Below are 24,459 nucleotides of genomic sequence, written 5' to 3' on the forward strand. Positions count from 1 at the left end.
GGAGCCTTCTCATGGGTCGATTGCTATAGTGGTAACTTTAATGTCGTTGCGGATGACATTTATCCGGGTCTGGGAAACAGAGAGGGGGAGAAATAAAAAACGGGTGTGGTCAAGACGAGGCTCAAAAACCCACCCATGAGCCAAGACTAGACAACACCGTCTAGCTTGAGTATCTGCGGCGGTGTCTGCTGTTTATGACGTTCCATCCCGTAATACTGTTCAGGCGAAAGGAAGAAGGTCTAAATGCACAACACAATGTTTATACAGGGTGTCTGAGTTAAATTGCAGGACTAAATAATTCGGGAACGGGTGCACCAATCGAAGAACTTTCTTTTTTACAAGTATCTGTCCGATACCACCTACATGCTGCGCACCGTGTGAATGTGTAGAAGGCGCTCATTATTTAAATAAAAATTCAAATGAGTTTCGTAAAAAACATAACTTCTAAAGCAGGGCGCCGTCGGCATTAAAATTGGTACTGCCCCTTTTGGGACCTTCAGGGAACACCTCTTAGAGAAAAATCTGCCACCGAAGCGGGTCATTTGTTGCAGTAATTAATTGGTTTCGGTTTATATATTTTTGTCGCGGCTAGTCGCGGTGAAGCGCAAAAAGACGCTCTTCCACTCCCTTATCCACCAATGAATTACGTCCTTTTGCGCTTCACCGCGACCAGCCGCGATTCATTCAAGAGTGTATCATTCTGTGCAGTAGTTGGCCCTCACCGTGCTATGTGGTGAAGTTCCACGCTCAGACTAGGAGGTGAACGGGATTCGAACCCGGGCGCTGTCTGTGCTGTCTGGGTGTTTCCCTGGGTTCTCCTCGGATGTCGGCACAGTGCCCTGTGAAGTCGACCCAGGACACACAACCTCCGCCCCTGCGATAGTCGTTGCCCGCCTAAGCGTGGCCGACTATGATCTTGAATGCTATTGCCATGTTCAACGTAAGAGCGGCACGTTTAAACCTCGCCCTACGCCCGCTCCCATTGGCCGCAGTATCTAGACGCGTCACGCAACTTTGTTACGGTTGCCAGACTACATTTGGTGCCATTCTTAGGTCGAAGACGGGTATTGTGCAGATGTCAGGGCATATAACTATATATGTGACTTCTGAAGGTATAAGTTTTGCGAGTCTCGCTAATTTTCACTGTCCTAGCACTCACTCCTTGTCTTCTGACGTAGGGTCTCGCCTCCACAGCACCGACTCTCCTGGGCGTGATGACGTCGTCGTTGGTGGGCGACACGAGGGCGCCTAAGAAGGCCTCGACGTCCTCGCGACGCATTGAACCCATAGCTAGGGACTTGGAGTCGTCCTTGTCGTGCACTGTGACAAACATGGGCGAGTCGGCTGATGAGCGCGGACGTCTTCGGCAGGCAGGGCTGCTCGAAGCCGACGACGACAACGACATCTGCTGATTGAAAGAGGTACAAGTGAAAAGTATAGCGAGTATAGTGGACGCAGGTAATGTGTTTGTATTAAAATGCCACTGCGGACTAAAAGAACATTATATTTATCCCATTTCGTTTTTTTTTTTAAATCAACTTCGCTTCACACTTCTAAGTCACCACTTCATAGTTTCGAGTTCTCCAAGCGTAGGTGACGTCATTGAGAGCGCTGACGTCTGTCTCTTAGCGACAGAGCGCGCGCGCACCTTCCTGGTCTCCGCTCTCCGCCCCACGTTGAAAGACTGCCAGCAGTTATGGTGCGAGGAGACGGGAACCGACCTTGGAGGAGTAGTGTTGCCAGACGTATGGCAGATTGAGCACACTGTGACGCCATACTTATCAAAACTAGAAATTAATTTCATGATACTTCCGCATCACACAGAAATATTTTGGCACAGTACATGCAGTTCGAAACATGTAGATCGCAATGACATAAACTAGATAAGGTTCTGAGGATACGAGATCTAGACCGTAGTAGCATTTACCATAGTAGTAGTTTTACATATAGTGTCACTGCACCATATTCAAAGCGTGTTGCTTTCCTGCATGGTGCTGAAGAGCCACAAGCAGCAAAGACGACCGAAACGGCAGCAGGTACTTTCGTGACGTGCCCATAAGTCAATTTTTGTATACATGCTGACTTCTTTACTGCCATGTTTTCTCAGTTTTGGACGAAACGTTCTCCTGGGTCATCCTAGAGAAAGCGAAAGTATTCCCCGTAGCGTTACTGACCTTTTTTTTTTTTGTCCTGTTGCGATCTACTCCGTTAAAATAAGGCGCGCGGAACGTCAAGCGTCAGCGACTTGCTCAAACACGTGTAGGTCGTCTCTATGTGAACGCGAAAAAAGTAACAAGAGAAAAGCTCAACAACCTCTACTGTGTTTGCATGACGTGGAGCACGGAAGAGAGACAGCGGAAGAGTTAGCGGAAGAGAAAGTAGGCATTGTTCTACGGCTATAACAATGCCAGTGAAGAGGACGAAATGATTTAAGATGGCCGCTTGTCGTCTGCTTGAAGAACGTCGGGTCACGGACACTGCATCACTTAATGCTGCTTTGCATTTCTTTCTTTTTTGCGAAATTTAGTTATCCGGAGAAGTAAGCCATGCCATAAATCACGATTGGCAAGGGTTTACGTCTGCCGCTGGCTGGTAGTAAAGAAAAGGAGGTAGGGATCAAAGCAGCGTGGCCAATCGTCTATTGTGGTTTTGAAATATGCATGACAATGAAACTCCCTACTCATCACCATTTCAATACAGCTGCTGTTGTTGTTGCATGACAATATCACACTCGCATTATCGATCATTATTGTTGGCTACCGCCGTGACCTCCATTCCCCAATGTCACTCTCTGAAGTCCTCAGAAAAGGTGCATTCAACCACATAACTACACATATGAATGCACAATATTCTGTATATCTTGCAACTTTCTGTTGTAACAACGACCAAGAATATACACTCCCCTAGCGGCGCATGATGACGTAAGATCATCTGCCTTAACTTGCCTGGCAACCACGTGCAAACGTGTCGCTGTTAATCCCTTCGTCGTCAGCGATGAAAAGCACGCGATGCAGTTTCCTCAACGAAGGCCAACGTCCTTCGACCGTTATTCACTGCGGCTGGGCGAAACTACTGCTGCTGCTGTTGGCGCCAGTGCGGAGATCGATAGCAGACGACAGACGTAATCGAAACTATTCACGTGTTTGTTTACTGATTGAGCCACATCTGTTGTAGGGTACCTCAAACGTCCTTCTGTTGGAAAGCGACGCATTGAAACATTTATTAAGGACAATTTGCATGCTTTGTGGCACAGCAGATACCGCGCGACGGTGAGTCTCCGTTTCGTTTTCAAACGGGTAGCTGTGTCTGAGAAAATGTCTTGGTTGTGTCTTGGTTGCTGTGTCTGAGAAAATTGTTGTCTGTTGTTTATTTCCCTGTCTCGGGTTGCATCCTTGTCATCATGAACCAGCTTGTCTGCGCCCTCTCTCTGTTGTGGGTAGCCGCATTGCCTTGGCATATCAAGATGGCGGCATAAAACTTCTGAGCGGAATGTTTTTTCGTCCGGGCGGCCCTCGTTGGATGCTGTGAAATTTCTCACCGGTCAGCACTCGCCAGGTCATTCAGCAATGAGGCACAAGATGTTCATCAGCCGCACCGTGCTGGTGCGAAATAACCAAGTTGAAGAGGCGTTCCGTGTGCTGAACAGGTAACACCGAACTGCTTATGGTTTCGTGTGGTTGTCGCTCCCATAATCAAAGGTAATATGATTTATTGTGATGAGGTTGACCATTGCAGGAATATAATCTGCCGTGATAGACCTTGTTTAGCCTCACCTGGGTATTTCGGTGAACTGTATCCCTATTTGGCCGCACTAGTCACGTCTTTCGCAAGAGGTCTGTTTTGTAGAAATGTTATTTATGATCGCCTTCAGCACCCAGACTGGGAGGTAACGCGTGTCCGAATCTCAGCACCGGCTGTGCTGTCTGAGGGTTTCCAGCAGTCTTTCCAGACGTATATAGGCACAGTTCCCCCTGAAGTCGGCCCAGGACACATGCTGACCCCCCCCCCCCCCCCCCTCCTACCTGCTGTACTCACTCCATCTGTCCACGTCTATACGCCCTTATAGCCACAGTTGCTTCGCGGCGCTGACACGGAATAAAAAAAAATAATAATTACCCGGAGGATCCAATAAGGGATCAGCACATCTCCATAGAACATCTTCCGCAATTTGTTCACTTACATTAGTTCCTTTTCAGGATCCTTGGCATGGAAGGGATATTCGAGAGATATCGAGCAACCCTGTACTACGAGAAGCCCACCAAGATGCGACGCCGTATCAGCTACGAAATATGTAAGGCCATTTATGACGAAGACATGGCACGTAGAATACAGTTCACCTTGCGGAAAAACAGAGAAGACCCGTGGCTCGGCAACCACTGACGTTGTAGGGAATATTTTATGTAGCTGCTACTTGTCATCTGTACAGACTGTTAAGATAAAAAGAATTGCACGCACGACACATAGGTTGAATTTTTTTTCCCCATCTTTATGATGCTTTGTATCTAAAGGCACTTAATACAGGAAAAAACATTGCATGGTGCAGTACACATATACATAAGGCAGGCACACATCGGGGAGTTTTTGCTCTGCATTTGTGTTGACACAAAAATATATTTTTCGGGGAAGAAAAATATCTTTGGGAAAGCTGCATTGCTAAAGACCTAGTACTGGCACTGAATGATTGAATGATTTGTAATGGTTATAACTAGTTCTAATGCAGTAATTCTGAGTGAAACATTCGATTTAAATACTTGTTATATTGTTAGTAGAATGTGAATTACTTTTTCCTTTCTTTGTGTTGACTCAAACATAGAGCATGTACTTCTTATGGGAAGAAACCATTGCAAAAGGTGCAGCCTTGTACTGCAGCTTTCCAACATTGAGAAAAAATGTGGGAATCCGTGTAGCACCTATGTATTTCAGGAATCTATTTAGTATTTCAAGGAATCAGTCAGCTAATAATTACTATTTTATCAAACTGGGTCAACAGAATGGCCTTTTGAATGCTTACGCGATAATGGGGAAACTAATTTATGCAAAAGTGGGCCTTTAGAAAGCAAGCGTGTTCCGGACACTATCACCTGAGTTACAGTGTGTGCATTTGGGTATAACTGCTCATCCATGCTAGATTCCAAAGGTACGAGCTATATATTTGTTTCTAGTATTTGTTTCTAGTTTTTTCGGATGTGAAGGACTTGTGTCGGGAACAATCGAAGGGTATTGCATGACACACGACTTGCATACATAAACACTAATGATACACACATATACATTATATACATTTCACTAGAACACGCTAGACAGCTCAAAATAACTGGCACTGCTACTGGAATGAATATAGCTCTTTCGTATTGTATACACTGAAAATTTCATAAATGTTTTTGAAATATTCATCCGCTTATCTGATGCACCTGGAAGTTGACATACGTTGTTTGTCTGTCGGATAAGCAAATCCTGCCATGGTTGGATGTGTAAGGCTTATAAAGGTTGTACCGTTTCACTTCACACCTCAATTTGTAGTTCTGTGGCAGTAGTAGTGAAATCCCCTTTTGTAGGAATGCTGACAACCTTGTAGTGATGGGCAATAAGACATTCCCTCTGAGTCGAGGTGTCCGAATGTTGTAGCAGGTGATGACCACACCAGATACAGTGGTTCAAATGTCATCTGGATTATGCCTGCTGCATCGCTCGGACGCACCGTATCTTACTTCGAAGCAAAGATTAAACCTCTGCGACTACATTGGCACGATGCTACTTGAATAAGGCATATCATCGAACCCAGACGTAGCTCTCTATGGTACTAAAGTTGTATCTTTCTTAGCTGTATTGCTCAATAACGTCTTACCTCTGCATATTTACAAGCATCTCTCGTTACAGAGTCACAAAATCGACATCAAGTGCTCGCAACCATTCCTTACACTCACTGTTGATCGGCTAATCACTGACGTAACTTGCCACTTCTGAGCACTACATTCTCAGATATGCATTTACTCCTGCACCATTTTTGAAGCCCTTTTTTTTAGAATGTTATTGCAGTGCTTTTTTTTTTCAGTCCCAGATTCATTCTGAAACTAGGGGTTGTATGTTATTACAGTCACCCTTTTATTGTCACCTTTGTCAATTTTGGCAAGACTGCTTGGTAAACAATAAGCATAATAAATACAGAACTACAATAATGGAGAATACCTATATTACACGCTATACCTTGACTACGCAATTAAAAACGTAAAATCCACCAATTTGTACATGCTTCCTAGCTGCTTAATGCCACAACATAAGTTTATAACTTCACTGCGCGTAAGGCAGTGGAACTATGCGCATAAATACTAAGAACAGTGCTACTGGGAAGATGCGGGCCACACGATAAAACTATACACAACGATATAGTCATCCGTATTCGCATATACACCGAGTAGCTGCTACACCGATACAACACAAATGCGTGTTTCTTCTTTGTTTCTTTTTACACATAAAACCATGAATGCAATCCTATACAATATAAACAAACAAAAGATTGATATATGGAATGTACAATAAATTAGGTACATATATATAAAACACACCCTGAGGAGTTTTCGTGTGACACCGCAACAACTTTCCTTCACCTATGCTCGCAGCTCCTCCTGTGTGTGCCTCGGGTTCTTACAGTGGAACAGCTCGAGCGCAAAGATCTTTTCCGCAACACAAGCGTGGGTCCCAATCACCTGCCAAAGACGCAGTACCTCCCGTCGATTTCCGAAAGCAGGACTTCCGGCCAGACTCCCACTTGCCACTCCGGGTATCGGCACACGAGGTCGCCACTTCTAACTCGTTGAGGCCTAACTATTGTCACGGTGGTTTCAAGGGCGTACCCCAGGAGGTACAGCTCCACCTGGAAAAAAGAGGAGTAAATCATTTTATGCAAGTTTAGGGTGCTCCTCTGCATGTTCTCATTTTCGTACATTGCGGTCACCAACATTCTGAATGCATACAGCAACAACGTTGTACCAGCAGGAATTTCTCATGATGTGCTGTCCTGTGCTCATGTGACAAAGTACACAGACAGTTTGGGCCACTTTGGAATAAAGACTCAAAATTCTGACTGCTGGACAACTTGGACCGGTTTTATTAGTCCTGAAAGTCTGAAAAATCAGTCAGCAACTGTACAGATACTGTGTCGGTGAAGTTTATAGAACTCGTCAGTTTCGGAGGAAGAAACATGCTCAGTTGATGCAGGGTCAAGTTCGTGTGCCCTTCAGGAAACACAGCAAAACTGTGGTTATCACTTTTGTTTATTTGTTTTCGTTAACTACGTTTTTCTTCTATCAAGACAACTACCTACTATATACTGACACGACCATAACACTTTTCCCTAAGGAACTTCCGTCGGCAGCTCGGCGAGTGGAAGTGACGTATTACGCGCAATGCGCCCGTACAGTGGCGCTCTCTACAGGACCTATCGCCTCGTCCCAATATAGTACGTGTATGAGGGTTCGTGTCGTCTGCAATGGGGCCCATATAGAGCGCCACCAAGGTGCAGTGGCCGGTGTGTGAAATGCTGGAAGTGACGTATTACGCGCAATGCGCCCGTACGGCGGCGCTTTCAACGGGACCTATCGCCTCGTCTCAATACGGAACGTCTATGAGGGTTCGTGTCGTCTGCAATGGGGCCCATATAGAGCGCCACCAAGGTGCAGTGGCCGGTGTGTGAAACACAAATGAGAGGTGCTGGAGAGGAGCACGAGTGTTATGGCGATGGTGATGTCACTTAGAGCATTGCGCAAAGAACGAAGTAGCTCTCAAAACCCGGTTCAAACTAAAAAGTACCGTTGCTTACTTCTTGGATTCCCTCGCTGCCAATCCGATTGAGATGGTTGAGCAGGAAGTCTTCGGGTGTCCTAGAGGACTCACGCGAGAACATTACGGTTGCGAACATCGGTACGACCACCTCATCCACCTGGTCTTCGTACAGCTCCAGGGCACATTTGAGCATGACGAGTTTCACGGCGTCCGAGATTTGTGCGTCTATGACAGGGTCCTTGTTTAGCAGAGCAGCGAGCACGTATTCTTTGTCCGCGCTGTTTGTATCTTTCAATTGGTCCTCCTGAAAACAGGCGCAGTGATACGTGAGGTTGCCATATTTAGTAACAATACAAAACGCAAGCAACTAGTAGAAGTGCTGCTCACAATGGTCTGAAGGCACGAAAGGCATTCCCAAAAGCCCTCCAGGCACGAACCATTGTGTTTGAGTCGAGCTGGGAACTGCCACCTTCTCAACCAGGAGCCATTCTCGCTCGACAAGGCGTTGATGAGTATCTGAAAGCGAATTAATGCGAACGTGAATTAATGAAATCCACTTCTCGTGTCTTCAGAGTCCCACCCAATTTATATCACTGCAATCTAGGTGTGTCATATTTGTGTTCTCCCAAAATATTTCTTCATGTAACACCGAAGTATCATAAAAATAATTTATAGCTTTGAGGAGTATCATGTTATAGTAGTGTGCCATGCGTCTGGCAACACTGCTTCGCTAAGGTTGGCTTCCATCTTCTCACAACAGCTGCCTGCTGTCTTCCAATGTAGTGACGGAGAGCGGAGACCAGGAGGGTGCATGCACTGTTACTGTCAGACGGACGCCACAGCTCGTGGTGATATTACCCGCTCGTGATGTTCACATAATGAGCATAATGTCCATTGACGACATTTAAATTTTTTTCGTACTAAATCTTTGATTTCATTTGATAAGATTTAGCGTAGAAAATAAGAGCAGTAGCATTTTGTGTAGTTCGTAGTGGCACTTCGGAATGCCAATAAAATATCTCGACTTTCTGTATTTCTGACTGAGCGGATAATAACCTGGTAGACTTGCTCGGCCCCACCGTGATGAGTCAGCAGTGAACCACCGGATGCCAAGATCCCAAAGGCTGCTCCCCGAATGGCAGAGTACCCGTCGCATCGTATCTGCCGCGCCGTGGTTGCCGAAAGGTCTAGAAGCGCCGAGACCACGCACTGAAAAAAAGGGAACAAACTCGCGTTCAATTCATGAGCCTTCCAAGATACTGCATTAAGGGTCTCACCCTCTCGTCGTAGTTTTGTCCAACTTGCCAGCACATTTCTTTCACACAGTTCGTGACAGTACACCTGTCTCCTATAGTCTCAGCCACATCACCGTACACACTGTCATACCCACTGTCTTTCATCTCCACACACCTGTTCTGCAAATTACTGAGATTGTTCCCATTGGGATCTGGAAGAGCTTCGCTTGGACTACTCGCCTCCAACAACGCAAAGTCCGAGACACTACTGTCGATCGTCGGAGACGGCTCTGGCCAGAGCAGACAATCGGGGGCGTCTCTCGTTGAACCACTGTCGTATGCCAAATGACGCGATGCAACATCTCCATCCGCCATTTCAGACACTGCGCACAGCTGATCCGCCGGAGCTGTTTGGCTTCGCACGATCCTGTTCCTCCGTCTCTCTGGATCTGACCGTATCACTTTCTTTATCTGCTCGCGGAGCATCCCGGGACTTTGTGCATGTCCGGTCCATTGAAACAGTTCGTCGGGCCTCCTGTATCTGGACTCGCTCACGTCCGACCCTATCTCGGAAATCCCATCCGCAGAATCCGATCCCCTTCGACTAGGAAGACAGGTTGAGTCCCACTCCAGGCTGACGCCATCTTTGGTTACCCTGTCGTTGTCAGACTCCAGAGAGTTTCCAAAATCACTGCCACTGTCTTGTCTCTCCTGCGCGACCGCGCCCGGCGCCTCGTCCAGTAGTCCGCGAGACCGAATCAACGTCTTATGTTGATTCACCACATTGAGCAAACTGTCCTCTTTGGCAACGCTCTCGTTATTCGACTCGTCGTCGATCGACGGCACCAACCTGTAATCGCGCTCACTCAGGCGTTTCCTGAAAACTTTGAGACTCACCAACTCCGCGTCTAAATCCAGCAGCTCTTGTTTCGTGTCGAGCAACAGCGTCTCGAGCTGGTCCATGGCGACCACAGCTTCGCAGGACATTTCGACGTGCGCCGCCTCGAACACACTCATGTCGGACGCCTCGCTGTCAACGGACATCTGGCGAGAGGAGTTCACACTCTGAAAGCGGAGCAGGGCAGAGTCTGAAAGCAGTCCGGAAAAGTTGTCCTCTTCCTCCACCTCCGCAGCCACAGAGTTGCATCGTTGAGCAAGAAGTTCTTCTGTCCTTCGGCTGCGTTCCGTAAGAGACCCAACGCTGAAGTTCGCCTGCAGCGAGTCCGTATCCCTTTCCCACGGCGCCGCGTCTGCTTCGAACGACAGCGAATCGAACAGCCCTTCTTTCTCGGTCGTTGCATGGGTGCCGCTCGACTGCAGGCCACCGTCGGTCGGAGGAACTTTGTTGTTGTTGTGCGCAGCGGACAGCGCTGCCGCGATGTCGTCGAAAATGGTTGCGCCTCCAGCTCGTCTGGAGAGTTTTTCGTCGACTAGTCCTTTGGGTCGCTTTTCAGCTAGTAAGCGATGATGTTGCGATTGGTTCCTTCTGAAATAGCAATGGAAGCATGTATTGTCCTCCGCGCAATGTTATTGTCCTACGCCTTTTTTATACTCCATACTGTCTCTTATGTTTTTCACCCTTTTTTTCACGTACTATACGTAAAAAGCATTTTTTTATAAATATGCCTGTATCCTTTTTCTTTCTTTCTTTTGTATTGTTTGCCATGTCTGTAAAGAAGAAACACTCTGGGTTGGGTTACTTCATGTCAAATCTCTCCCAAGTCAAATCATTGCTCTGAAATAAAATTATTATCTTTCAAATTCTTATATTTATCGTCGTTTTGTTAACCATAAGATGCAGTTTTTTTTCTTTTTTGCAGTCTTTGTGGCGCTGGGTTGACATGCCTTTGGGACAACATTTACTGATTTAACTTCCACATTATGTCCAAGGACAAAAAATGATGGCAGTAACCTTTCATCTTATAAAGCATGTCCTAAGACCACACTCAGTTTTCTCTGTGACAAATTTCAGAAAGCACTCTTCAAAAATAAAATCCGCAGAGCCAGAAATCCTAGCGGCAGAGAAGCTGATGGCTGCAGCACTATAGACTGTTCAGTTGTAATTCACGTATTCAACATTTCCCTGAGGTGCAATTTAAATGGAGTGACAAAACAGGAGTGAACAAACCTGTGACGAGCAGCCAGTGCTCCTGCGCTGCCTCTGATCTGGATATCCAGCGGTGCAGACGACTGTACGGCTCCAGACACCCCACGGAAACGGACATCGCCAGAGTGGCTGTTGAAGTGCACGGGTTCGTATGGGTTACTGTGGTTGGCACCCATATTCCAGCTGTCTTCGAGGTCACTCAGGCTACCACAGCTCGAACTTGAATCCTAATCGACATCAACAAAACCGCGTCCTCTTTATTAACGCTTCCCTCCCAGTTATGTCTGCACTCACCGCATCTCCAGAGGAAGCGCTCTGGCTGTCGACCCGAGACGATTCGCTAAGTTCGGATTCGTTGTCGCTCTCAAAACTCGGCCCGAAGAAACATTCCTGCCGAAATATAGAGGCTTGGTTGTAGTCAACTGGATTTGTATGACTGTACAATGCTTCGCATGCATGATTGGATGTAGAAAAACTGCATAGGTTGTTTAGCTTACTTTGATGCAGCATAACTCTCGAAGTGTTCCAGCCGATAACTTTCCGTCTGCCGCGATCCAGCCACGGAGTTTGGCCTTGCGGCCGGCTAGGGTCGACGCGTCGTCTTTACGCTTCAATCTTTGCCTCAGCTGGCGGTAGAGCTTGTAGCAGACGAAGGATCCCACTCCAAGAAGGAAGATGACACTGGTTGCACGTACTACAAGATGTTTAGTACAGCACTGGTCAGTGTAGTATTAGTCGTTTCATCGGGGCAGTACATCGATCGGCATCAAGCTGCACACCGGTGATCGTGGCTTTAACGTTTGCGACACAGTGCCGACAGTCGGCAACCAAAGAGCCTAGGGCACAATATTAACTGGAACACAGATTTCCGATCGGGGCTACGCCAATTAGCGCCGATATAATTGCGGCGGTCGCGCCAATCAAGAAGTTGAAGTCAACTGGCTCGCACTTCTGCAGACACAGGTACTGAGAGCATAGGTCATTTGGCTAGCCAACAAATATTTCCTATGCGAATCACGTAGGCGTTCATTTCGCTGGCTTCACTAGAATGTTAAGCGCGATGATATCGGAGCAACGCGATGCAATATAGCAACGACGGAGGAAGTAAGCTACGAAGGTAAGCTCCGAAGGTGAGAAGGTGGAATAAGCAACAAATAGGAAACAAGGCGAATAGCGAAACTCCCAGTGACTTCGCAGTCACGAGTTACCTACATGAGCTTCGTCATAAGCAGACGACGTCGGCAGGGCTACTGCTCTAGCAGACGAAGTGACGCATCAGTCAACATGAGCGTGCGAGCTGTTACGACATTATTTCCTTGCGAAACTGGATAGTTGTGCACTTGATGAGGCGCTACTCTCCTGGGGGAGCCAGCTGGTTGTCACGTGACGACGCCTTGCACTGTATTTTTGTTTTGCTTGTTTATCGTTTTCGCAAGCGATCCAGAAGAGCAGCGATGCGTTGTCGGCTAAATTTAGCGGAATTCGGCTGGTTGCTGTGCGGGGTTGTACGCAAAGCATGCTAGCTTCGGTTAGTGCATTGTGGACTTGATCAGCGAACGCACAAATAATATGGCAGAACACAACAAGGAAGACTTGGACCTACGTCATAGGAAAAGAGAGAGAGAGAGAAAAGTTGACACCTGCTACTCCTATATATACAATGACAGCCAGGGCCGGCGAGAGAAATTACGGGCCCCGGGGATGACACCGGATGGGTCCTGCCCGGGCCCCCCTCCTCACGCCTCCTGCGGCGCTAGTAGCCGTCGGGCCTTAACTCGGGCGGGCCCCTGAAGAGGGACGGGCCCCAGGACTCCCCATCCCCGACCCTGCCCCCTCTCGCCGTCCCTGAGGACAGCGCACACGCTTACTACCGGGTCTACAAACCTAACAAAATAAGGACACCACGTAGAAAATACAATAAGCCCCATAAAGAGCCCGTAAGGTTTCACTTCGTGCTGTTGATGAAACACTATATATATGTGTTCAAAGTTCGGTGCGGCAACACTCTCGCTATATCGCGCATATGAGCCGACCGGATATTGCCGTCATGTGTGAGTCTGTTGTTTGTGACTTCCTCAATAAGATAGCCAGGTTGAGCTAACAAGGTCTCGATATGCCGAGCTCCAATTGACACAATTATGGACGAAAACGGACATTAAACTTACCCTTTCGAAGCACAAGGAATGGCGTGAGCGTTCTACACAGCCTTTTATCTGAGCGCCGAGAAATGAACTCACTTATCTCCACTCATTTTGGACCGCATCGCAACAAGTCAGATAAACCGGCAGATAAAAAGGGATTTTGTGTCAGCTTGCATGGAAGATCACACCAAGGTTTCAAGATAACACATGAGCTTAATTTCGGTGTCTGTATGACTCGACTGTCCACGAGTGAATTGAACAAATAAGAAATATTTTTTAAAAATGCCACACAGATGATCTGCTCGTTCACCGTGCGCTCTTGAAACGGAACTTGGCCACTTAACACGCTGAGGCCCACCATTGCACAGAATGATACCGTCATCACCCCCGATTTGTGGAAAGCGCGGGCGTACGCTCCGTGAAGTCGACCCAGGACGTACCCCCCCCCCTTTGTGATAGTCGTCGACGTGCTATGCTTTATGGATATCGAACGAACCACTGTCATAGACTGTACAAGGGTTGTGAACTTCCATTAGTAATGCAAAACTATCGATAAACTCACTATCGATACCATCGATGTTTTTCCAGAACGAGCGATAGTGTCGAAAAATTATCGATAGTACTAGGAAGGGAGTTGCCTCACGACAGAAGCCGATAGTACTGTTCTTTTTTCTTTCTTTTTCCACACTGGCACAGTGACAACGAAAACAGGATCACATGCTACACAAGTTCTTTCCGTTTATCTGTGATGTATGGATGATGTACTGCAAGCAGGGAAAACAAATGCTCATCGTAATCATCGCACTCATGAGACTGCAATGCCGCGATCAATCCAATTCAGAGAGTATCACGTGACATTGCGGTTATAGGTCGAGCCTATGGTTTGAGCGACACCAGAAACACAAGGTCAGCGTCGGAGGGAAAGCTTTTCTCAGTTGTATTGTAAAACTTGTAGGAGTGAGTGAGTCACTTTCTGTTTCTAATTTTATCTGCTCCCCCATAGTTTTCCGATAGCCGACTATCGATGGTATACTTCGATAGTACTATCGATAGTGCTATCGATAGCTCGATTCTCATACGACTATCGATGGTATACTATCGATAGTTTTGCATCACGAACTTCCACCCGCACAACAAGAAAATTGTCGTTGTCGTTCCCAATGTCGTTCTAGCTCATATTCCGAAATGACATCTGACCCACCTCGATCGCCGAAGAAGCAACCCGATGTATCGTATACTCCGTACGAGTCCCAGCCGCACACGGTGCTGTAGTTCACACCTGTTCCGTTCGAACTCACGAAGAATGCCTGAGACACGACAGCGTTTGCCGACGCTTCAGCCGCAACACACGCCGGACATGACGGTGCGTAGTACACCGAGAACTCGAGACCACACAGAGAAACTTGCAAGCCAAATGCGCTCGGCGGCGGGGCTGCACTGGGGGGCATTTGGAAAGGTCGACCTCACTGGAACCGCGAGAAAAACGCGGCGTTTTCGAGGGCCCTTAGCACTGGAGGGTACATGCTGCGATTTTAATCCGCTTGTAGCATGTTGTGCGGACCCGTCGAGATTCTGTGGCACGTTTCCTCGGAGCGATCGACAAGGCCAGAAGGTCGTGGTGGCGTCCGAGAGTTCGGCGTTGCTCGCGAAATGCGAACTTCCGTTATTGGTGGTGAGTCCCACAGAAGATGAGCTTTTAGCGATGAAACCTATTGTTCCCGAGAAAGTCACTCTTCAGCATAATGTCTTTCGGTGTCTCGCAGTAAACGTCGAAAATCTGCCCTTCCCTTTGTTTTAGATGTTGTGAGCACTAATCGACGAACGTTTCTGAAACTCCCTCAATGTTTTCCCTGCGAAGGCGGTATTGAGAGTTCTACTTTTTGCGAGTGCACTCCTCTTCGGCTATGAGCGCATCGTGTTCGAAAATGCAGCTTCCGGAATTAGTGAGTCAGTGCTCTTTCGAAACGTACCACTTCCTCCGTGCGCAACCCGCAAGGAGCAATCATCTCTCTGTTTTATCTTCACGGTCGATGGTTTGTTTGCCATGACGGCTCTCGACTCAGCACTTTAATGCAGGCTTTCGTGCACCTCATGACCTACTCAGAAACTTCGGCTTCCTTTACTCCCCGTGCTTGCTGTGGTTAGCTTACGCATTCGAACAATATTCTGTACATTGTATTTTTGTAGCTTGCAGCAAAGTATCCTCGAAACGTTGAACAATGCGCAGAAGTTATCGGGCATAATGCGGTCCATGCATTACTCACAGCTGAGAGCCTAGCTTTGGCTCCCCAAAATGCGCAGGCCTGACCTTTGACCTTGATATTACTAACACCAATACCGATGGAAATCCCCCGGGACGGCTCTCTCGAAGCGCCATGTTGACAGGAATCTCGCAGGTGCACTATTCTTCCAAATCAGACTCCCAAATCATCTTGAATGTAATCCGAGCAGGAGACGTTGCGTAGCTTTGACACAAAAAACCCTGGCAGAAAAGCAGGCATCGGTGACGTCATCGACTACCATCCGAGGAGAGAGGCCAGGTTGCAACCAGTGCATGCTGTTCACTTGCGTTTCAATGGAGGCTTTCCGGTGCGACGCGTGGAAGAAACCCGTTGAATTTGAACCTGTCATGTTTCAAAGTCGGTTTTCCGGTTCATGTTCTGCGGCGGAGCGAGTGTTTTGTTGTCAGCCGGGAAGGGGAGTGGCATGCCGGGAAGGGATCACGTGACGGGCCGGTATCGATTGCTCGTTTCGGGGAATGGGATGATTGGTAGGGAAGGTGGGGATGGACCTTTTTTTGTGTGTGTATGAGGTTGTGAGAATAAGGTTGGATTGTACGTGACGTCATCGATTGGTCAGTCACTCGTGGTGATGATCAGGTTACAAGGGGTTGTTCACCCTTGCGAGTTTTGGAGGAGCAGAAAGCACCGATTGTTTGCTTGAAAGCAGGAAAATATCGGATGCTTATTATCCGTGAAATCTGGTATATTGCTTGTATAGTTGTGTAATATTGGGCAGGGATTTTACCAGCACCCCCTCTCCCACTCCCTCAAGTACATCACAAAAGTAGCACGAGAGACGAAAACACGGGATAACTTCACAGGACAACTGCTGATAACTGCTTGTCCTCAAGTACCTTGCATCACAACAACAACAGTGTAGGTTCAAGTCCTGTCGTCAGCACCTTTTTCCTGAGTTGTTTGATTTAACGGTACCTTACCTACCAGAAAGATCGAAGGAGTACCAGAAATTGCTGTCAACGCCCCCTACAGGATACCAATCGTCCCCCACTCTTTCCACGATGACAATCCCGCTATTGGGTAAAAGGAATAGGGAGAGTTGGAGGGGGGTTATATATTTATTAGATGAGAAACGGAAAGGTCAGTTAAGTCTGTTTAGTTGGGGCTTATAGTGGAAACTTAGTTTAGTGAACACTCAAGTGCCGGCGAAACGGTCGTGCGAAACGTCTTTGATGCCGGCGCGTTTTTTTTTTTTTTTTCATAATTTTTCTGTGGTTTTGATTATTCTCACTTCATTCTTGTTTCTCCAAAAACGCACGACAGGAGGATTCGGTTGTGTACGTCTTGTGCATGGGCGGATTCAGGATTTTTCTGAGCGAGTGGTCCAGCCTTGGACAGCACCCTACAAGCACTACCTAAGGTCTATTAAACACTATATGGGAAGACACAAATAGAGGAGGGGGTCACGACATCCGTACTTCCCTAGATCCGCGCCTAACACATAACAACCGTTTTCCGAAGTGATCCCGTTGTCTCTCCTGACCTCCCCCCCCCCCAAAAAAAAAAAGAAACAAGTAAACGCGAAAGAAAGGAGATGTGCCAATCAGGAAAGAGAACGATGGGAGGCAAAGCTAGGCTTGGCTAAATTTGCGAGTCCTTTTCAGCCAGCTGACAAAAAAAAAAAAAAAAAGAAGAAGAAGAAGAAGAAGGAAAAAAAGGACGTGTTCAATGTATAGCCATTGCCTTGTAGCGTTCATTGAGGTTAGAATTGTTATTTGGTACATGCTTATTTTGTGTATGACCACAAAACGATCATGAACGAAGCACGAAATACGATTTTTGTCATCTTCCGAGCGCCGTAGCAAAGTTTCTAGGGTCCACATGGAAAGCCTGTTCTCATTAAAAGCACTAGAAATCACTGGATTCTACCAGGCAAGCACATATTTCTTCAGGCAAATTGAACAGTTCCTCGCGGGGCTACACCAGGCATGTCCCTACACTTCTCTTGGATCTTTCCAACCCCCACCATTTTTCTTGAAATTTCTGAGATTGCACAATACATTGCGGCCCCAATGCACAGACCCACGAAGACCCCCCCCCCCCCCCCCAATTGGAAGCTCGGTAGCCCCCCAGAGGTCGATTTGTGGTGACATTACTGAGCTACACATATGAGCTGATATATGCGGACATACGATATATGAGCACTGAGCTGATGTATGCGGAACTTCGAGGCTCATCTTGTCGTTGCATTCGATAACATCATAACCGGCTCCTCATATACAACCCAGCACGGTTCAGCCAATTCTGCGTCGTTCTACGCTGTCATGCTCGCTGCGTGCAGATTTTCAGCTTGCACAGATTGATTGGTTAGATTTCCTCTCATCAGAGCAGCTGTCTGCTATATTGACTTTCGGAGCGCGCCAGTGGGAGGGGGGGGGGGGGGGGGAGACTTTGTTGTAACACATCTTGACGAGAAAAAAAAAATTACATTTGCCGGCACACAAATAACAATAACGCAAAACTCGACAACGTAAGGACAGTACACTCACGGAGGGCATCCTTAAGACGAGCGAGGATTCGTTCCCACAGACCAATGAGGAACACTTTCCGAAGCACAGCGAACGCAACTTTGAACGTCCAGCGGGTGACACAGCAGGACAACAGTAGAGCAAAGCCGAGGGTTAGCTCGACGTTCTTTTTTCCCTTCATTGCACCGTCAGTGCCAACCGACGATATAAAAACAGCGCAGGAAACAAAAAGCTATACGAGTCAAACGCAATCGGAGCACCCTGACATTGGACACTGAGCGTGATGTCACAGCTGTGCTTTTGTTTCTAGTGTATGTGCTCGCGCATGATAACGGGACTATGCACCTGATTACGTTTTATAGTGGGAGTACAAAGTCCGCCGTGCAGAATGAAATTTACAGCCGGAACACTTTTTTGCTTTCTTTCTGTGTGTGTGTCTTTTCCCTCAATATTTTCCTTCTCTCTCAGGTTGCTTGTAATTTCGTTCATCGTCGCTTTCTTTGTGACTTTATCCGCTGTCTGAAACAGCTGAGCACGGGACAAGTAGGTGAGCGTATGAATAATAAATAAATAAATAATTAATAATGATTAAGGAATAATTAAACAATGCGTGAATCTGAAAACGCCACTCATATTCGTCGTCATCCCTGTTGACTTGCCCAGGGCGCTCATTTCAATGTTTTTGTAACTTTCCTCCAGAACTGGTGTCCGCATCTCATTTATTTTATGGTAAATGTGAGTTTAAAAAGTTGACGGAAAGTTCGGTTCTCAGGCTGAAACACAGACGAACACAACACAAGTCTCAAGAGTCGTCGGAAAGCAGATGCCAGCGTAGTGTAATTGGTTAGCGCATTCGATTGGCATTCGAGAGGTTCGTGGTTCGAGTCCCGCCGCTGTCTTGATTTTTCGACGGCTGCCACATTTCAATAGACCTCTACCCGAGAAACGTCATCATGACGTTGGTAGTCAGACTGAAACCGAAACAAATCGGCAGGGGAGGGCTGCGTTCCACGAATGGGCGCTTGGTTCGCTGCCTCCTATATTGAAAGAAAAGTAGCTTCGAGCGTATAGTTCAAGTCTACCAAATTGGTGGCGCTGTCGAACACTATGGCGTCATTTGTTTACAAACAGGGAGAGGTCTAATTTCCCCGTCGGATGGCTTCCGGTTTATCAAGGGAAAGATAAATGGGCCGCGGCTGTCAAGAATAGCCAAAGTAGCGAACAAACGAACTCTGTTCTGGTCGAAAGTCTACACAAGTACAAGAGATGTCAACGGTGAAATCTCCGCCTTTTTTATCGGCACAAAAAGGAGGATTTTGGTGATTGTCATTCTTTTTTGTCTCGAAGATGTGAGACCTTCCGCCACAACCTTGACATCCTTAGTTCTTGTATGAATAGCTTTATTATTATTTTTTTTTCTTGCGCGCGTATACGCGTACAATGCGTCATACAACAACACACAGCTAACGCGTCAGATATGTCCAATAAGCAACGCTGCGTCATGTCATGCGCGCTGCGCTACGCATTCTCTATGACACAAAAGGACTCTCGCATTCTCTAGGACTCGCATTCTCTAGGACACAAAAATGTATTTATATAATAGTGAGACTATAGGGGCTATGAAAACAGGCTAAAATTCTTACGAAAACATAAATAAAAAAGCTGAAAGTTCCACGCCTTTGCTGTCAAAGCTGCCTTCCGTATCTCGATTTTTCTCATTCCGTCTTTTTCAACGCACGGAAACATAAATTGGTCCGTAGAGCGCGGAAACTCTTCCTATACAGTCATGAAACACCAAGCGTTAGCATTACAAAGGACACGAAAAAACAAACAGACTCCCGTCCCATATACACCCGCGCGTTTCCCAGCGTTATTTTGCAGCAAGCACCGTGCCCTTCGCATTGTCCGCTTAAAAATTAAAAAGAACGATATGGGTATTCGTGTTTACTCACAATATCTCCTCTGGGAGGCTCTCTTGTAGACGGTCGACATCTTAACAGCTGTTCGATTCTCCAGAACAGGTGCATAGTGAGATCACATTGAAGCTCGTGTATTCGCTATGACTCACAAAGAGCTATAAGGAACGTACTTATCGAAGAGACTCCTTCATGTGTGTTTTACCTTGACTTGTCTCTCTGTGAGTTGCGCAGAGCGACACAAAAGGCTAACTGTGCAGCACCCTCTCTCTGCAAATGTTGCAATGTTTACGTGTTAGGTGTTCCGTGTAACCGCACCGCCGGGAGATAGTTGGACTTGTGTGATGTGATGAGCTTGCCGAACAACAACAGTTGTTGTTTTACGACGTGTGTTTGTGCGTGATCTCGAACTTGATATCTATATCTTGATAAGCTTTTGTTTAATTTATTTTTCGAGTTAATAAGTGAGCAATGTCTCTCTATTTGGGACGGGATACCAGGTTATAGCGACGAAAACTGCAGATGACCGAAACAGAAAGAGGAAAATAGCTCGGGCCTGTTGCAGGAGGTATTTGAGGTATTTATTTTTCTGTCCTTCACTTCTGCGTGGCATTGAAATGATATCAACTACACAGAATGAATTTTGCGTTTTGAAATTTTTTTAAAGCATTTGAAAAATTTTTGAAGCAATTTTCGAACAAAGTCTGCACCACTGTACAGTTTGCCTCTACGGGACTCCCGCCTGCGTAATTTCAGTGCCAGAGACAGTTCTGCTCTGTATAAACGGATGTGAATCATTTTCTTAAAAAAAAAAAAAAAAGAGAGAAGAAAACGAAAGTAATAAATAAATAATAAAGATTTCATATAATAATGCACGACAAATATCAGTGAATGGGAGTACAACGCAATTGCATTGCAAAGTATGGATATATAAACCGTTCGTGTTTTTATAAAACTGCCATCTCCATATTTTTCTCCAAACGTCCACCCATACCATAGGGTAGCTTGTTTGTATCTAGACTTGCTCTTCCTCCTTCATTATTTTTGTTTATTGTAATTTTTTCTGCGGGCTTGAGTGTATGTGCGCGTGAAGTGAGGAACCAATAGCAGTCAATCTCTTCTAAATAAACCGGATATAAAAAGAGGGGACCAAGCCACGGAATCGGCCCAAAATAGCGCCTCATCCGGCCTTTACCACAGGGCTGCTTTTCTTTTGCACCGGATAGCCGCGAGCATCTCCCACGCGGTGCTAAGTTCAGACACTAAGGATGGTTTGTGCACGAGGTTCGTCACTTCGATTGGTCGAAGTGTAATGACGTCATAACGGGAGACCAACACGAAGGTGAAAAGGCACAGAGGGTTCTCCCAAATCAGGGCCATCATTAATTTCCGTTGGGAATACGCGGATACGTGAAAATTGGAAACATGACAACATTATATACTACTTCGAAGCAATGGTGTGGGCGAGTTGGTACATGCTGACATGAAAAAAACGGAGCGAAGGTTCCGTTTTCGGTTCCGGAGCGAACCGAAAACCTGAACAAACATGGAAAGTATTTTGGGCCAAATGTTCGCAGCAGGTATACCCGCGTAATCCGCGGAGGCAGTGCGGCAGTGCGCATAAAGGAAAAAAAAAAAAAAAAAAAAGGGAGGGATAAAGAAAAATATTCGTTTTTCTTCTTCACTTTTTTTTGGGGGGGGGGGGTTGAACCGGAACGGGACGCAAGACAAAACTTTATGCTCCGGGGGGAAACGGAAAATATGTTTTCTGCTTTCGGTTCAAGTGGAAATTAAAACCGTTTGGCCCTCAAGCGTGCGTAACGCCAGACCTCAAGTGCACAATACATGGAATCCATCGGTGTTTGAGTAGGAAACTTCAGACACCTCACATTACAAAAAAATGTGCCACAGCGCAAGATGGGTTCCTTATTTCGTCTATAAGTCACATGGTAGGATTCAGGATCAATTCTCCTTACGCCATATGAAACTGTTATTATTATTATTTATTTATTTTTTTACTCCGGAGCTGAACTGGAACTAAACCGTTTTCTTTGAACCGAAACGAAAATCGTAACGAAAAACCTTTCGGTTCGACACCCTGGACTCGAAGCCACGGTGGAGGACTTCGTGATAAACGTTTAGAACTATTAGCACTGTACCGCCGAGATCAGAATAATAAACACAACATCCGGCTAAAAGAGGAGGGTGGTGAGAGGGTTTCCAGGATGTATTTTTACGGATGAAGAATCAGAACGAGTTGAAACAGCCGTGGAGCCACCCAAGGTTCCCTGGCCCCGTTTGGAATGGCACCATTGTAAAAGTAAAACGCTTGTGAGCATTAAAATGGAAGCGCTTCCTTTCGTTTAATCTCGAAATAATGAAATAATGCTAGAGAGAAGTACTTAGTGGCAGGCAGAAGTAATTTACTGTCGTCTGCGTGCCTCCGACCTTGCGTGTCGTCTGCAACGGTTGCAAATTTGCTAGCAGACGACGGGAATCAAAATACATATTTTAAATTAGACGCTAGCCATCCGGTAGCCTTTTTCCTCTTTTTATTGTTGCGTCTGCTGCCTTATCATAACGTTTTACGTTTGACCATATATGAACGACAAAAAAATAAAATTAAATGCTCCTGCATTCCATTGCTTCACTATACCTCGTCTGCATACCTCGCCCCTTCTTTAATGCATACATAATGACTGGGTTCTTAGTCCCATTCTCAAGGGTTTGGGGGGATTTTTGTAACCTCCGTATGGTGCTCGATGCGGTCCCTCTTCAAAGAACGTGTCGTGACATTTGCAATCAGGTGTGACAATTCTGTTCACGTACTTGTGTTTGGCATGTCGCTGTCAATGCAGCACTTGGCACGTCTGACAAAGTACGTGTTGTACTGACATTTTTCTCACTTCGCACTTCCTATAGTTAATGTTACATCTAGTCCTTGACAATATTGCAGACTTCATTGCAGAAAATGGCCATATATGCAGGGGGGGGGGGGGATCAACACATAAAGATAGCCTCATATGTATTGTGTTTCGTGACCTGTACGTACCTGTTGTCTCAGAATACGCTGAAGCACATTTCGCAATATCAGAAGAGTTAGATAGGGAAGCAAGTCCACGCGATATTGCGCGATAGTTCAGGCCGCACATAATGATAAATAAAGCTATAGTGCTTTGGAAGAAGTAATGTACGTATTCCTGGCAGTATCACTTCGTCGGATTTCCCTGTGTGCAGCATAAAAGTAACACTGGAAAAACTGTCGTCTGCAAAGTGTTATGGATAGGGCAAGAACAGTCTTATGACAAAGAAAGATAGTAAACCGAACGAAAGTTACATTAATTTTTCATTGTGTGTACGATATTGGTCTGTACGTTTTTTTGTGTGTTTTTTTTTTGTCAGCAGTTAATCTGTACATTTAAAGGTAAAACATCATCGTCTGCTTTCACAAATTGATTGCTTTGGCAGCAGACGACGGGAAGTGCGGAACACGTAGCCGTCTGCGGCATCCTTCCGCTCACCAAGCAGACGACAGTTGATAACAGCAGGAAGATTCCAACAAAAGCACTCACCAAAGCGTTTGACCACCATCGAGTGAATGGAGACTGCGTATTCCCAATTATTTCCGAGGTTCCCACCGTAAAAAAGCCGGATAAGAATAACCCAGCGGAGGGCATCGTCATCCGCACTGCACATGTGGGGAGGTCGCTAACTCAACCGAAATGCAAACTTTCATATGCGGGCAAACGAATTTTTCGTTTGTTTGAGTCCGGCGGGAGGTACAGCGCGCAAAAAAGCACACGCGCCTTGAAGAGGCCAAGAACTTACACTCGCGCGGTGTTAGCTAGATGGCGCGATAAGTGGGGCAGTCACGTGACTGTTAAGGCGCTCAGCAGATGGCTTCAGCTTCCCAGCTGTCTGATTTCTTCTGATTGTTTGTTTCGTTTTTAAGAAAAGAGCGTATGTTCGTGAATAACTGCGCGTGCTTTTTGTAGCAGAAGCTGCCGCATGTTTGCATGAATCGTCCGCTTTGAGCGCCTCTTTGAAAATTCGAAGGGGTCGACGTATAAAGTGATGTTTCGACTGATGATTTCGTTCATCTGCCGCCTGTAGTTTTTCTTTTTTTTTTCGTATTATGGTGCTGTTTCTGATACGGGGGGGGGGGGGAATATGTTCTGATACAGATCAAATGCGTATCAGAAGACATCAGAAAAAAAATTGTTTGCTCGTAAATGCAAGTTTAGGTTTCAGCAGAGCTATGACCTCACCGAAATGCAATGCTGATGATGGTGCCCCGCGCTTGGTTAATCTTCTCTTGCTTTTCTACGGTGGGAAGCTAGGAAAGAACTCAGTCTCAGTCTACACATGAATGTGTGTTGCAAATAAGATGCTGCTACAGGCACTGACAATTAGTGTTCTATAGATAGTGTTGATAGATAGGATCTCCAATGGATAGCAAATATAGATAGTATTGCACCAGTGTTATCTCCTCAATGTCTTTGTTCCTGTTAGG

General features: G+C 46.3%; 3 protein-coding genes and 1 long non-coding RNA gene across 7 annotated transcripts in view; 2 read left to right on the forward strand and 2 right to left on the reverse strand.

Moving 5' to 3' along the window:
• The window catches only part of LOC135390895 (uncharacterized), a 50,502-nt gene extending 48,998 nt beyond the window's left edge, over nt 1–1,504 (forward strand). Inside the window, exon 4 of the long non-coding RNA XR_010421833.1 lies at nt 1,179–1,504. This is a non-coding gene — a long non-coding RNA (uncharacterized LOC135390895). The remainder of the gene's footprint in view (nt 1–1,178) is intronic.
• LOC135390891 (dihydropyrimidinase-related protein 2-like) overlaps nt 1–3,019 on the reverse strand; it is a 33,979-nt gene extending 30,960 nt beyond the window's left edge. Inside the window, exons 1-2 of the mRNA XM_064620857.1 lie at nt 2,946–3,019; nt 1,160–1,405 (exon numbers count right to left, since the gene is read on the reverse strand). Of these exons, the coding sequence (XP_064476927.1) occupies nt 1,160–1,405 (246 nt within the window). The 5' untranslated portion in view covers nt 2,946–3,019. The remainder of the gene's footprint in view (nt 1–1,159; nt 1,406–2,945) is intronic.
• Nucleotides 3,020–3,183: 164 nt separating this feature from the next.
• Nucleotides 3,184–4,459, forward strand: LOC135390894 (small ribosomal subunit protein bS21m-like). The gene is made up of 3 exons (XM_064620865.1): nt 3,184–3,269; nt 3,410–3,646; nt 4,197–4,459. The coding sequence occupies exons 2-3, from the start codon at nt 3,567–3,569 to the stop codon at nt 4,378–4,380; spliced, it is 264 nt and encodes an 87-aa protein (XP_064476935.1). The 5' UTR covers nt 3,184–3,269; nt 3,410–3,566; the 3' UTR covers nt 4,381–4,459.
• Nucleotides 4,460–4,465: 6 nt separating this feature from the next.
• Nucleotides 4,466–23,775, reverse strand: LOC135390890 (uncharacterized). Of its 4 annotated transcripts, none has more exons than XM_064620855.1 (9): nt 23,519–23,775; nt 11,619–11,815; nt 11,416–11,511; nt 11,143–11,348; nt 9,057–10,500; nt 8,836–8,988; nt 8,167–8,295; nt 7,817–8,083; nt 4,466–6,871 (listed from the first exon to the last, which is right to left on the reverse strand). In XM_064620855.1, exons 1-9 carry the CDS (start codon nt 23,640–23,642, stop codon nt 6,701–6,703), a joined length of 2,787 nt encoding a protein of 928 aa, XP_064476925.1. In that variant the 5' UTR covers nt 23,643–23,775; the 3' UTR covers nt 4,466–6,700. The 4 variants fall into 4 exon arrangements, with proteins under 4 accessions (XP_064476925.1, XP_064476926.1, XP_064476924.1 ...); XM_064620856.1 differs by lacking the exon at nt 23,519–23,775 and adding an exon at nt 19,983–20,151; XM_064620854.1 differs by lacking the exon at nt 23,519–23,775 and adding an exon at nt 18,052–18,298.
• Nucleotides 23,776–24,459: the final 684 nt, after the last annotated feature.

Source organism: Ornithodoros turicata, chromosome 4 (assembly GCF_037126465.1).
Source record: "Ornithodoros turicata isolate Travis chromosome 4, ASM3712646v1, whole genome shotgun sequence".
Classification (NCBI taxonomy): Eukaryota; Metazoa; Arthropoda; class Arachnida; order Ixodida; family Argasidae; genus Ornithodoros; species Ornithodoros turicata.

Bases quoted from the DNA above. Each gene is read 5' to 3' on its own strand.
- LOC135390894 (XM_064620865.1), top strand. From the start codon at position 3,567: ATGAGGCACAAGATGTTCATCAGCCGCACCGTGCTGGTGCGAAATAAC. The intron at 3,647-4,196 runs GTAACACCGAAC...GTTCCTTTTCAG, and splicing joins GCGTTCCGTGTGCTGAACAG to GATCCTTGGCATGGAAGGGA.
- LOC135390890 (XM_064620853.1), bottom strand. From the start codon at position 14,710: ATGCCCCCCAGTGCAGCCCCGCCGCCGAGCGCATTTGGCTTGCAAGTT. The intron at 11,349-11,415 runs GTGAGTGCAGAC...GATGTCGATTAG, and splicing joins GCGCTTCCTCTGGAGATGCG to GATTCAAGTTCGAGCTGTGG. The intron at 8,296-8,835 runs GTTATTATCCGC...ATTCGCTTTCAG, and splicing joins GGGCCGAGCAAGTCTACCAG to ATACTCATCAACGCCTTGTC.